The sequence below is a fragment of the Lipotes vexillifer genome, unplaced genomic scaffold (genome assembly GCF_000442215.2).
Source record: "Lipotes vexillifer unplaced genomic scaffold, Lipotes_vexillifer_v1.1 scaffold263, whole genome shotgun sequence".
NCBI lineage: Eukaryota > Metazoa > Chordata > Mammalia > Artiodactyla > Lipotidae > Lipotes > Lipotes vexillifer.
In genome coordinates, this window is record NW_006796752.1 from 2,520,784 (window position 1) to 2,535,537 (window position 14,754).

Consider the following 14,754-nt stretch of genomic DNA (forward strand, 5'->3'; position numbering starts at 1 on the left):
CAAACGTATGTCCTTTATATAGGTATACATATAGCTGATTCACTTCATTGTACAGCAGAAACTAACACAACATCGTAAAGCAATTTTACTCAAATTAAAAAAATAATAACAGTGAGGGAAGCAAAAGTCATCGAAAAGAGCATAATTTAGTTTTGGGAAAGAGCACTAGATGGGAGGTCAGGAGAACCAAGCCCTGTTTCCAAACATCCAAGAAGGATGTCTCTCTGTGTGTGAATGTTTGTGTGTTTCTGTGGTATGTGTGCATAAGTGTGTCTGAGTGTGCATGTGTATGCATGTGTGTGGAAAAATTCAGGAAAGAAATTCACTAAACTGTTATCAACTTTTTAATTCTAAAAAGTTTAATATGTTGTAGGAGACAGGGGACTGTTAGCTGTACTAAATGGAGAGTTACCAAAAGACCCCATAATTTTCAGATAAATAAAAACTGAAAGAATTTGTTGCAGACCTGCGAAACAAGAAATGCCAAAGGGAGGTTTTCAGCCTGAAGAGACAAGACACATGATGGTAATTCAACAAGGAATAAAGAACATCAGAAATGGTGAAGAGGATGGTAAAAATAAAATTATATATATATATATATATATATAATTATAAGTATAAATAAAAAAATAAAATTATATATATAATTATATATATATTTTTTCTTCCTTTCTCCCAACTTCTTTAAAAGATATATGACTGTTTAAAGCAAAAATTATAACACAATATTGGGGTATGTAACATATGCAGACGTAATATTTAGGATAATAGCACAGAGGATGATTAAAGGGCACATGGAACTATACTTTTGCAAATTTCCTGTATTTACATAAAGTGCTACAATATTAACTCAAAGTAGATTGTGAGAAATTAAGGATGCACATGGTAAGCCCTAAAAGAAACACCTGGGGAAAAAACAATGCAAAAGTTATGTATGTATGTTAAAAAGCCAGTAGAGGAATTAAAATGGAATACTAAAAAACTGGCTAACCCAAAAGAAGCCAGGAAAAGAGATCAGAAGAATAAAAAACATATAAGACAAATAGACAACAAATAACAAGATAGTAGCTCTAAATCCAACTATATCAATAATTACATAGTATGTAAAATCGACTAAACACTCCAATTAGAAAGCAGAGGTTAACATGTTTTTAAAAGGCAAGAGCCAACTATAGCTGTCTACAAGAAATATACTTTAAAAATAGACAGAAATAGAAGAATGGAAAAAGTGTATCATGCAAACACCAAGCATAAGAAAGCTGGAATGGCTCTATTAATATCTGACAAAATAGACTTCAAGACAAGGACTTTTACTAAAGATAAGAAGGGAAGGAGAGATATTTCCTAATTATAAAAGGGCCAGTGTATCTAGAAGACATAATAATTATGAATATGTGCTTAATAAAATACATGAGGCAACAAATGACACATATATCATACCCAAGAGCGTTTACCCAGGAATGCATGATTGTTTTAACATTTAAAAAGAAATAACTGTAATCCACCATATAAACCAACAAAGGAGAAAAAAATATGATCATCACAATATATGTACCAAATAGAGCATCTGAAAAATTCAATAATCATTCGTGATAAAACTAGCAAACTGGAATAGAAGGGAACTTCCTCAATCTTATAAAAGGCATCTGTGAAAAACTTACTGCTAACATCGTACTTCAAGGTGAAAAATAAACTTTTTCCCTGCATATTGGGAAAAGACATGGATGTCTGCTCTCACCACTTCTATTCAACACTGTACTAGAGTCCCAGCCATCAATCATCATAAGGCAAGGGGAAAAAAAGCATAAAGATTGAAACAGAAGAAGTAAAACTGTCCTTATTCACAGATATGATTATATTTCTATACAGAAATATATTCCTATTAATAGTTATATATGGTAAGTTCAATTCATTATAGGGCTTTTTAAAAACACAAAATGCCTAAGATCTTTACACTCAAAACTACTATATTGTTGAGGGAAATTAAAGAAGACCTAAATAAGTGGAATGTTATAATGTTCATGAATTGGAAGACTCAACATTGGTGAGATAAAAGTTCCCCCCAAATTGATCTATATATTCATTCAGTGATCTATATATTCATCCCAGCAGAAACTGATAAGTGACTGTAAAATTTATATGGAAATGAAAAGGACCTAAAATAGCCAAAACAATCTTGAAAAAGTACAAAGTTGGAAGACTTACACTACACGATCTCAAGGCTTACTAGTAAGCTATAGTAATCAAGACCACGTAGGATTGGTGTAAGGACTCATCTTTTTTTTTCTAGGAACCAATTTTACCCCTCCATTGCTAATGGAATCTTATGGGCCTTTTAAAGGTCCTTAATGGAGTTTATTTTATGCTAATGTTATTTGTGCATTTATATTATTCTTCTACTAGACTGTGAGCTTTTCCTGGCATACAGGCACTCACTTTTACCTAAATTTATAAGTCTTCAATGCCTGTACTATTCCATATCTTAAATAATATCTGTCAAAACAGTAACCATTATGCATCTTAAGCAACAATAATCTAAACCCTCATGGGCATCGATGAAACATAAAGCCACAAAACTTCTTTCCCCAAGTAACCTACCCAAGGTGGAGGGCTGACGGATTTTTGGTGACACCCATTTTGGGGAGAACTCAGGACGCGGGGCCACGGGTTGCACTGGGCGGGTCTGTCTGGCTGCCAGTTTCATCAGACTCATTTGCCTCTTGTGAAATATTTCCTGCACATCACCCAGCTTCTGCAGGACTTTCTGGGCTTTGGCCTGTGGGAACAAAAGCAGTTCATGAGCTGGTCACTCTGCACTGAGCCTGAGGACATAAGGCATTCCCTTTCTCCCATCTTCCCCTCCTCCCTGCCTCCCTATCTCCTCCCTCAGGTGACCCTTCTCTGGGCATCTATATGCAGGTCATTGCACATCTCGCCTCGTATAGAATTGTGCTTCTAAGAGTCTGTACCTCCCACTTGATTGGCAGGGGTTATATCTTTTTCACCATTCTATCTCCAATGCCTGAAACACTACCTAGGACCGAGTAGTGCTCAGTAAATATATGCTGAGTGGGTAAATGTTCACTAAGCCATATCCATTCACGGTAGAAAAGGATGCCACAGGCCATGAATGAACGGCATTAGGCCAACTTATAAAACAGGAGGATTTCAAAATAAGAAATGTACCCTGAATAAAGGCCCTGATAGAGAAAAGACTGTAAGTATTCTGGGGGGGAAAGGTGGTTAAATTCTGAGGCAGGATCAAGGGAACCACAAAGATCTGTAATGAAAAGGATACACATTTAAATTTTAATCTGTGAGACCCATTCTTTATATATAAGTAGAAAAGAAAGAAACTGAAGAAATACCTGGAGAAAGATGAAACTCAAACATGTTCTCATAACTGACTATATGCCCTAAGGCAGAGAGAGGTTCAGGAGAACAAGAAACAAGACCTGTTTCACCTGAGTTTCCCCAAAGCCTGAATTCAGCTGAATATGTTTCTTCCAGCAGGACGTCCCTCTAGCTCTGGTGGGTCAAGGAAGTGGGTAGCCTTCTCTTTGTCATGCCGAGTCTGACATCCACCTTGTGGATGATTTTAACCGCCAAACGAGGGACCCAAAATTAGAAGAGCTGAACCACCATAATCCACGCAGGGTGGTCTGAGGATGCCGAACTCCAAAAGTACAGGCTCAGCACACACCAAGGGAGGTTGCCACAGTTTGCAACTGGAAAAAGTAAGGTCTTTTCTATGCTGGGCCATCTTCTGATGAAAGAGCAAAGATCCCTAGGACTGGAGTGTTAACTATGCAAGAACTGTTTCCCTATAGCCTAAGGCCCTGCTGAGGCTGACCTCTGCACCAAAATCTGGGGCTGGTCTCACTCTTTGGAGGGTCTGACTGCACTGTCCATACAGTATCCACTGGCCACGTGTGGCTACTGAGCACCTGGAATGCGGCTAGTCTGAATTGAGCTGCGCTGTCAGTTTAAATACATGCTGGATTTTGAAGACTTATTTGAAAAACAAACATAAAATATCTCGTTAAAATACAATTAATTGTACAATAGTGATTGTATGTTGAAATAATATTTTGCACAAAGGTTAAAGAAAACATTATTAAAAACTGATTTCACTTGTTTTTTACTTTTTAAAATGCAGCTACTAGAAAATGTTAAATTACATGTGTGGTTTGCATTATTTTTTTTAATTATTTATTTTTGGCTGCACTAGGTCTTTGCTGCACACAGTCTTTCTCTAGTTGTGGCGAGCGGGGGCTACTCTTCGTTGGCAGTGTGTGGGCTTCTCATTGAGGTGGCTTCTCTTGTGGTGGAGCATGGGCTCTAGGAGTGCAGGCTTCAGTAGCTGTGGCACACAGGCTCAGTAGTTGTGGCTTGCGGGCTCTAAAGCACAGGCTCAGTAGTTGTGGCACATGGGCTTAGTTGCTCCACGGCATGTGGGATCTTCCTGGACCAGGGCTTGAACCCATGTCCCCTGCATTGGCAGGCGGATTCTTAACCATTGCGCCACCAGCGAAGTCCTGAATTATATTTCTATTGCAAAGTGTTGATCTAGACCAGGGGTTGGCAATTTTTCTGTAAAGGATCAAATAGTAAATATTTCAGGCTTTGCAGACCATCTGGTCTCTGTCGAATCTGCCGAACTTGGCTGTCTTAGCATAAAAGCAGTCATAAATGATAGATAATACATAAATGAAAGAGAGCAGCTGTGTTCTGATAAAACTTGGTTTACAGAAATAGGTAGCAAGCAGCTTTGGCCTACGGGCTGTAGTTTGCTGACCCCTACTCAGAGTCTGTGTCTAAAAGGTCACTTCAGAGAATGTGCCTCTGGCCTCAGGAAGCTCAGTTGTGCCGTGGACTAAAGGTTCTGATTACACAGCTATGAGTCCAAGTCCCAAAAAAACCCAAATTCCCTTATATCAGGGTGATGTATTTCTGGGGGGATGGTTATAAGACACTACTACTCTGCCCTTCTGGTCCAGTGATGAGCTTAAAGAAACTGAGACATGGGTGTTAATTGCTGCTCAAAGATCAAGAAATCTGACTCAATGAATGATTGTCAAATTGGTGTTGTGTGGGGGACAGCCCTGGTGTGAGGTCAGTGTCACATGCTAGAGCCCAGTGACTCGCCACTCGGGCTAGACAGGACTTGGATCACCTATGCCCTTTTGCAGCTTTCTCTTGAGACCCCAGGGTGAACTCTGGAAATAATGAGGCAGTCAGAAGAGACCCTAAATTCCTAAACTCAGATGAGGGGGAGGTAGGGCAAGATTAACCATTGCATTCCCCTCTTTCCTCTTATTACTTGTAAATCCATTCTCCATACCACAATCAGAATTATCTTTCAAAAATTAAATATGATCATATAACTTTCCTGTTTAAAAGCCCTGCAGGGGCTTTCCGCTGCATCAGGATAAAGTCCAGACTCCTCATTCGGGAGCTCTGAGCTCTTCATGACTTGACCCTGGTCTCCCTCCAGTCTCCCACCTGCCAGTACCCACCCTTCACACTCCAGCCTATAGCTGCGCCAGTTTCCCTAATACTCGTTTCCAGCCTCTCTGCCTTTGCACCTCTGTTCCTTCTGCTGAGGTCCCCTCCCTCCACTCTGTGTTCCCTGAAAACCCCTACCTAGTCTTCCAGACCAAATTTAGGCATCCTCTCCTATGAACACCCTGGCCTCTCCCAGCTGAGCTGACCAATGTCTCCTCTATGTGCCTCACACTCCCTTCCATTCTATCTGCTCTTGGACTAAAGAGCATTTACTGGGGACATGTTTGTCTTCCACCAAACTGCCAGCACTTTGATACAGGGACTGTGACTTTCATTGTTGATTCCCAGAATAAAGGGCAAACTGGGTACCCAATGAATATTTGTAGAATCAAATTTTGCTGTTTGCTACTGAGATTGTTTAATTCCCTGGACTGGGCGGTGAAAGTGAATGAGGGAGAAAAATCAAAACAGCAACACTAAGAGGATAGCACAATAGCAATGTATTAGGAAAAAACACTTTGAAGAGCCTCAGACAGAGACAGGGTGGCTGCTATAAGAACAACAGTTTAACTGCTGATGTCGTTTTGATCATCACTGTGTCTTAAATGTAACGAACTCAATCTTTTAGACATAGAGTACCTGTTCTTGAGATATAAATTTTATTTTTTAGAATAGTTTTAGATTTACAGAAGAATTGCAAAATAGTACAGAGAGTTCCCATATACACCACACTCAATTTCCCCTATGATTAACATCTTATGTTAGTATGGTACATTTGTTACAATTAATGAACCAATACTGATACATTATTTTTATTATTAAAATAAATTATTATTAAATAAAATCTATGCTTAGATTTTCTTAGTTTTTTATTTTTTATTTTTTTGTGTGTGGTACGCGGGCCTCTCACTGTTGTGGCCTCTCCCGTGGCGGAGCACAGGCTCCGGACGCGCAGGCTCAGCAGCCATGGCTCACGGGCCCAGCCACCCCGCAGCATGTGGGATCTTCCCGGACCGGGGCACAAACCCGTGTCCCCTGCATCAGCAGGCAGACTCTCAACCACTGCGCCACCAGGGAAGCCCCCAGATTTTCTTAGTTTTTACCTAATGTACCTTTCCCCCCTCCCAGGATACCACATTACATTTAGTTGTCATGACTTCTTAGGCTCTTCTTGGCTGTGACAGTTTCTCAACTTTTCCTGTTTTCTGATGAACTTGACTGTTTTGAGGATTATTGGTCAGGTATTTTGTAGAATGTCCCTCAGTTGGGATTTATATGATGTTTTACTCATAATTAGACTGGAGTTATGGGGTTTTGGGGGGGAAGACCACAGAAATAAAGTGTCATTTTCATCACACCATATCAAGGGTACACACTATCTATATGACTTTAGACTCTTGATGTTGACCTTGATCACCTGGCTGAGATAATATTTGTTAGGTTTCTCCACTGTAAAGTCACTCTTTTATTTCTTCCTTCCCATACTGTACTCTTTGGAAGAAAGTCATTATGGGCAACCCACACTTAAGGAGTGGGGACTTATGCTCCAGCTCCTTGAGGCCAGAGTATCTACATAAATAATTTGGAATTCTTCTGTATGGGAGATTAGTTTCCTTTCCTCCATTTATTTAGTTATTCCATCATGTATTTATATCACAATGGATTCATGATATCTATGTTATACTTTGAGTTGTAATCCAGTATTACTTTACGAATTTTGTTGCTCAAATTGTTCCAGCATTGGTCACAGGGAGCTCTTTCAATTGCCTCCTATGTCCCATCATTGTGGTTTGTTTTGTTTTGTTTTGAGCAGTTCCTTACTTTCTGGCACTATAAGATGCTCTGGGATCATCTTTTTTTTAAAAAATTGAAGTATAGTTGATTTATAATATTATATTCATTTCAAGTGTACAACAGAGTGATTCAGTATTTTTATAGATTATACCCTGTTTAAAGTAATTATAAAATATTGGCTAGATTCCCTGTGCTGGACATATAACATTGTAGCTTATTTATTTGATACATAATAGTTTGTACCTCTTAATCCTTTACCCCTATCTTGCCCTCTTCTCCTTCCCTCTCCCACTGGTAATCACTTGTTTGTTCTTCATATCTGTGAGTCTGTTTCTGTTTTGTTATATTCCTTCATTTGTTTTATTTTTTACGATTCCACATACAAGTGGTAACACAGAGTATTTGTCTTTCTGTGTCTGACATTTCACTAAGCATAATGCACTCTAGGTCCATCCACGTTATTGCAAATGGCAGAATTTCATTCTTTTTAATGGCTGGGTAATATTCCACTATATATATATAGTGGAATATATATAGGTATATATATATATAAAAATCACAAATATATATATATACACTGTATATATACACAGCATTATATATTTTCTTTATCCATTCATCTGTTGATGGGCACTTAGGTTGCTTCCATATCTTGGCTATTATAAATAACGCTGTTATGAACATTGGTGTGCATTGTATCTTTTCAAATTAGTGCTTTCATTTTCTTTGGGCATAAACCCAGGAGTAGAATTGCTGGATCATATGGAAGTTCTATTTTTAGTTTTTTGAGGAAACTCCACACTGTTTTCCACAGTGGTGGCACCAATTTACACTTCCACCAACAGTGTCTACGAGTTCCATTAACTCCATTATCTTCAGTTTGAATGCCTTCATAAAAAAGTTGAAGTAGAGCTGATTTACAATGTTGTGCCATCTCTGCTGTACAGCAAAGTGACTCAGTTATCCACATAGAGACATTCTTTTTTATATTATTTTCCATTATGGTTTATCCCATGATACTGAATACAGTTCCCTGTGTGATACAGTAGGCCCTTGTTGTTTACCCATTCTAAATGTAATAGTTTGCATCTAACAACCCCAAACTCCCAGTCCATCTCTCTCCCTCCCCCCTCCCCCTTGGCAACCACAAGTCTGTTCTCTGTGTCTGTGAGTCTGTTTCTGTTTTCTGCCATATTTTAGATTCCACATATAAAAGAATATCATATTTCTCTTTCTCTTTCTGACTTACTTCACTTAGTATGATAATCTCTAGCTGCATCCATGTTGCTGCAAATGGCATTATTCCATTCTTTTTTTATGGCTGAGTAGTATTCCATTGTGTATATGTACCACATCTTTATCCATTCATCTGTCCATGGACATTTAGGCTGTTTCCATGTTTTGGCTATTGTGAATAGTGCTGCTATGAACATAGGGATGCATGTATCTTTCTGAATTAGAGTTCTGTCCAGGTATATTCCCAGGAGTGGGATTGCTGAATCATATGGTAGTTCTATTTTTAGTTTTCTGAGGAACCTCCATACTGTTCTCCATAGTGGCTGTACCAACTTACATTCCCACCAACAGTGTAGGAGGGTTCCCTTTTCTCCACACCCTTTCCAGCATTATGTTATTGGTAGACTTTTTGATGATGGCCATTCTAACTGGTGTGAGCTGGTACCTCACTGTAGTTTTGATTTGCATTTCTCTAATAATTGGTGATGTTGAGCAGACTTCCTGGTGGTCAGGGCAGGTGCCTGGCCCCCCCGGTGGGGGGAGCTGGGCCTTGGCCCTCTGATAGTCAAGGCCATGTCTAGAGGATGTCTAGAGGTGGCTGTGGGCTCAGGAAGTCTTTAGGTAGCCTTTCTGCTCCTGGGTGGGGCTGAATCCCCACCCAGTTTGCTTGGCCAGTCCCAGCACTGGAGCCTACATGCTCTTGAGTGGGGTCAGGTCTTGGTGCTAATGAGCTAGAGGAAGGGTACCACAATGGTGCCCACCCACAACAGTGTCCAGTGGTAGAAGGAACTGCTAAGCATGGTTGCAGCCAGTATCTATGTGCCCAGGGTGAGCCGCAGCTGCCCTCCACCTCTCCAGAGACTCTCCAAGACCAGCAGGTGGGTCTGGCCCAGGCTCCTATCAAATTACTGCTTTTGCTCTGGGTCCCAGAGCATGTAGGATTTTGTGTGTGCCCTTTAAGAATGAAGTCTTTACTTCCCCACCGACCTGTGAAACTCCCTAAATTAAGCCCTGCTGACCTTCAAAGCCAAATGCCCTGGGGGTTCCTCTTCCCAGTGCAGAACCCCTGGGCTGGGGAGCCTGATGTAGGGCTCAGAACTCTCATTTCTGTGAGAGAAACTCTGCAATATAATTATTCTCCAGCTTGTGGGTCACCCACCTGGGGATATAGGACTTGATTATGTTGTGAGTCTGCCCCTTCTACCTGTCTTGTTGTGGTTCCTTCTTTATGTCTTTAGATGTACAAGATCATTTCTTGTAGGTTCTGGTCTTTTTCATTCAATGGTTGTTCTACAAATAGCTCTGATTTTTGTGTGCTCATGAGAGGAGGTGAGCTCGGCATCTTTCTAATCTGCCATCTTGGCCAATCTCAAAAATAGCCTTTAACATGTTGAGATATGTTCCCTCTATACCAAATTTGAAGAGAATTTTTATCATGAATGGATGTTGAATTTTGTCAAATGTTTTTTCTGTGTCTATTGAGATGATCATGTGATTTTTATCCTTCCTTTTGTTAATGTGGCTATCACAATGATTGATTTGCAGACCTGAAACTATCCTTGTATCCCTGGAATTAATCCCACTTGATCATGGTGTATAATCCTTTATATATACTGTTGAATTCAGTTCATTAATATTTTGTTGAGGAGTTTTGCATCTATATTCATCAGAGATATTGGCCTGTAATTTCCCTTTTTTGTGGTGTTTTTGTCTGGTTTTAATATCAGGGTAATGGTGACTTCATAGAATGAATTGGGAGTGCTCCCTCTTCTTTAATTGTTTTGGAATAGTTTGAGAAGGATTTTCTCTTCTTTATATGTTTGGTAGAATTCCCTTGTGAAGCCATCTAGACCTGGACTTTTGTTTAATGGGAGTTTATTTTTATTACAAATTCAGTCTCACTACTTGTGATTGGTCTGTTCAGATTGTCTATTCCTTTCTGATTCAGTCTTTGAAGATTGTATGCTTCTAGAAATTTATCCATTTCTTCTAGTTGTCCAATTTGTTAGCATATAACTGTTTGTATTATGATTTTTTTTGTATTTCTGTGATATTGGTTGTTATTTCTCCTCTTTCATTTCTTATTTTGTTAACTTGGGTCCTCTCCCTTTTTTCTTGATGAGCCTAGATAAAGGCTTTTAAATTTTGTTTATCTTTTCAAAAAACTAGCTCTTGGTTTCATTGATCTTTTCTATTGCTTTTTGGTCTCTATTTTATTTATTTCTTCTCTGATCTTTATTACTTCCTTCCTTCTGCAGACTTTGGGCTCTGTTCTTCTTTATCTAATTCCTTTAGATGCCAGGTTAGGTTGTTTGAGATTTTTCTTGTTTCTTGAGGTAGTCCTGTATCATTATAAACTCTTAGAACTGCTTTTGCTGCGTGCCATAGATTTTGGAAAGTTGTGTTTTTATTTCCACTTGTCTTGAGGTATTTTCTAATTTCCTCTTTGATTTCTTCATTGACTCATTGGTTTTTTAGTAGCATGTTGTTTAGTCTATACATGTTTGTGTTCTTCCCATTTTCTTCCTGTAATTGATCTCTAGTTTCATATATCTGTGGTCAGAAAAATCGCTTGATATAATTTCTGTCCTCTTAAATGTGTTAAGAATTGTTTTGTAGCCTGGCATGTGACCTATCCTGGAGAACATTCCATGTGCACTTGAAAAGAAAGTATATTCTGCTGGTTTTGGATAGAATGTCCTGTGGCTATCTATTAAATCCAACTGGTCTAATATACCATTTAAGAGTATTGTTTCCTTATTGATTTTTCTGTCTGGATGTTTTGTCCATTGATATAAGTGGGGTGTTAAAGTCACCTACTATTATTGTATTATTGTGGGATTCTCCCTTTATGTCTGTTAATATTTGCTTTATATATTTAGGTTTTCCTGTGCTAGGTACATATATGTTAATGAGTGTTATATCCCTTGTATATTCTTGATCCTTTTATCATTATACAATGCCCTTCTTTGTCCTTTGTTATAGACTTTGTTTTAAAGTCCATTTTGTCTGATATTGCTACCTTTGCTTTCTTGTTTCCATTTGTACAAAATATCTTCTTCCTTCCTCTCACTTTCAGTCTGTGTGTCTTTAGCTCTGAAGTGAGTCTCTTGTAAGCCACCTATAGAGAGGTCTTATTCTTTTTTTATCTGGTCAGCCATTCTATGTCTTTTGATTGGAGCATTTAGTCCATCGACATTTAAAATAATTATTGACATCTTTGTACTTGTTGCCATTTTGTTACTTGTTTTCTGGTTCTTTTCGTAGTTCTTCTCTGTTCTTTCCTTCTTTTTTTAGTTTCTTACCTTGTGGTTTCATGATTTTCTTTAGTGGAATGCTTGTGTTCTTTCCTCTTGGGTTTTTGTGTTTCTACTGTAGGTTTTGATTTGTGGTTACTATGGGGTTCATTCTATGTTGACCGGTAACTATAATTACTTGTTTTAAACTGGTATACTCATTTAAGTTCAAACACATTCTAAAAGAGCTACATTATTAAAATTTCCCTTCCCCATGTTCTGCGTTTTTGATGTCATATTTTATATTTTCATGTGTACCCCTTCACTGTTTATTGTAGTTATAGTTGATTTTATAATAATTTTTGTCTTTTAATCTTCATACTAGCTTATTTAAATGGTTCATCCACAGCCTTTACTACATATTTGCCTTTACTATTGGGATTTCTCCTTTCCTATAGATTCTTACTTCTTCTTGTAGCCTTTTCTTTCCATTTAGAGATGACCCTTTAATATTTCTTTTAGCGTCCATTTGGTATCGATGAACTCTTAGTTTTTGCTCATCTGAGAAGTTCTTTATCTCTAAAAGATAATCTTGCTGTGTAGAATATCCTGCATTGTAGGTTTTTCCCTTTCAGCACTTTAAATATATCATGGCCAATCCCTTCTGGCCTGCAAAGTTTCTGCAGAAAAATCAGCTGATAGCCTTATGAGGGTTCCCTTGTATATCATTCTTTGTTTTTCGTTTGCTGCCTTTAGAATTCTCTCTTTAACTTTTGCCAATTTAATTATGATGTCCATATGTGGGTCTCTTTGGGTTCAACTTGTTCGGGATCCTCTTTGCTTCCTGTACCTGGATATGTTTCTTTCCTCAGGTTTGGGACGTCTTCAGCCATAATTTCATCAAATACATTTTCAACCCCTTTCTCCCTCTCTTTTCCTTCTGGGACCCCTATAATGCGAATGCAGGTATGCTTGATGTTGTTCCAGAGGTCTCTTAATCTATTCTCCTTTTTAAAATTTCTTTTTCTTTCTGCTGCTCTGATTGGGTGATTTCCATTACTCTATCTTCCAGACAATTTATGTGTTCTTCTGTATCACCTAGTCCGTTGTTAATTCCATCTAGTGTGTATTTCATTTCAGTTATTGTATTCTTCAGTTCTGACTGGTTCTTTTTTTATATTTTCTAGTTCCTTCTTTTTTTTTAAATACATTTATTTATTTAATTTATTTATTTTTGGTTGTGTTGGGTCTTCATTGCTGCACGCGGGCTTTCTCTAGTTGCAGCAAGTGGGGGCTACTCTTCATCGTGGTGCACAGGCTTCTCATTGCGGTGACTTCTCTTGTTGCAGGGCATGGGCTCTAGGCATGAGGGTTTCAGTAGTTGTGGCTTGCGGGCTCAGTAGTTGTGACTTGCAGGCTCTAGAGTGCAGGCTCAGTAGCTGTGGTGCGTGGGCTTCGTTGCTCCGTGGCATGTGGGATCTTCCCGGACCAAGGCTTGAACCCATGTCTCCTGCAGTAGCAGGTGGATTCTTAACCACTGTGCCACCAGGGAAGCTCTCTAGTTCCTTCTTAATATTCCCACTGTGTTCATCTATTCTTTTCCCTAGTTCAGTTAGCATTATTATTACTAATGCTTGGAACTATTTATCTGGTAAATTAATTATCTCTGTTTCATTAGCTGTTTTTTCAGGCTTTTTTCCTTATTCTTTCATTTGAAACAAATTTCTCTGTTTTCTTATTCTGCTTAACTTTTTCTGTCTTTATGAAATTAGGTGAAACAGTTATCTATCCTGGTCTTGATGGGTTGTCCTCTGTGGGAGCATCCCTACACAGTCTGTATGTGCCCAGTAGCTTTGATGGGAGAGCTGGATCTGACATGAGCACAAGTCACATCTTTCCTCAGGGTGTGCTGGCAGCTAGCATCTTCGTAGGTGGTGGGGCTGGAGAAGGAGGGGCTGAAGCCAGGGCCAGGTGTGAGGCAGGACTTCCTCTCTGCTCAGTGGCCATCACTGCCCTGTTGGGTGCGGGGTCTGATCCCAAATTGCTGGAACAGAGATCCTGAGGGCTGGGTCCGAGCTGGTTCTAAGTGTGTGCTCTCCCCTTCCCCCTCCAGCATTGATACCTTTGCCCCAGAGGGGAGCAGTGCTAGAACAAGAGGTGCCAGAGTGGGCACCTAGTGCAGGCTGAGGTGTGTGCTGGCATGAATCTGTTTCTGTTTCGTAAATAAGTTCATTTGTCATATTTTAGATTCCACATATAAGTGACATCATATTTGCCTCTTTCTGACTTACTTCACTTAGTATGATAATCTCCAGGTCCGCCCATGTTGCTGCAAATGGCATTACTTCATTCTTTTTTTATGGCCGAGTAGTATTCCATTGTATATATGTACCACATCTTCTTTATCCATTTATCTGTCGATGGACATTTACATTGCTTTCATGTCTTGGCTATTGTAAATAGTGCTGTAATGAACACTGGGGTGCATGTATCTTTCTAAATTAGAGTTTTGTCTGGATATATGCCCAGGAGTGGGATTGCTGGATCATATGACAACTCTGTTTTTAGTTTTTTGAGGAACCTCCATACTGTTTTCCATAATGCAGGCACTAATATACATTCCCACCAACAGTGTAGGAGGGTTCCCTTTTCTCCACATCCTCTCCAGCATTTGTTATTTGTAGACTTTTTAATGATGCCTACTCTGACTGGTGTGAGGTGGTACCTCATTGTAGTTTTGATTTGCATTTCTCTGATAATTAGCAACGCTGAGCATCTTCTCATGTGCCTCTTGGCCATCTGTATGTCTTCTTTGGAGAAATGTCTATTTAGGTCTTCTGCCCATTTTTCAATTGGGTCGTTTGTTTTTTGGTATTGCATTGTATGAGCTGCTTTTGTATCTTGGAAATTAAGCCCTTGTCAGTCACATTGTTCACAAATGTTTTCTCCTAGTCTGTAGGTTGTCTTTTCATTTTATTTA

The 14,754-nt window shown here is 39.1% G+C and overlaps 1 protein-coding gene across 1 annotated transcript in view; it reads right to left on the reverse strand.

Annotated features, from left to right (window-relative positions):
* The window catches only part of MCF2L2 (MCF.2 cell line derived transforming sequence-like 2), a 199,095-nt gene that overhangs the window by 100,267 nt on the left and 84,074 nt on the right, over positions 1–14,754 (reverse strand). The window contains exon 13 of the mRNA XM_007468974.1: positions 2,599–2,776. Within this exon, the coding sequence (XP_007469036.1) occupies positions 2,599–2,776 (178 nt within the window). The remainder of the gene's footprint in view (positions 1–2,598; positions 2,777–14,754) is intronic.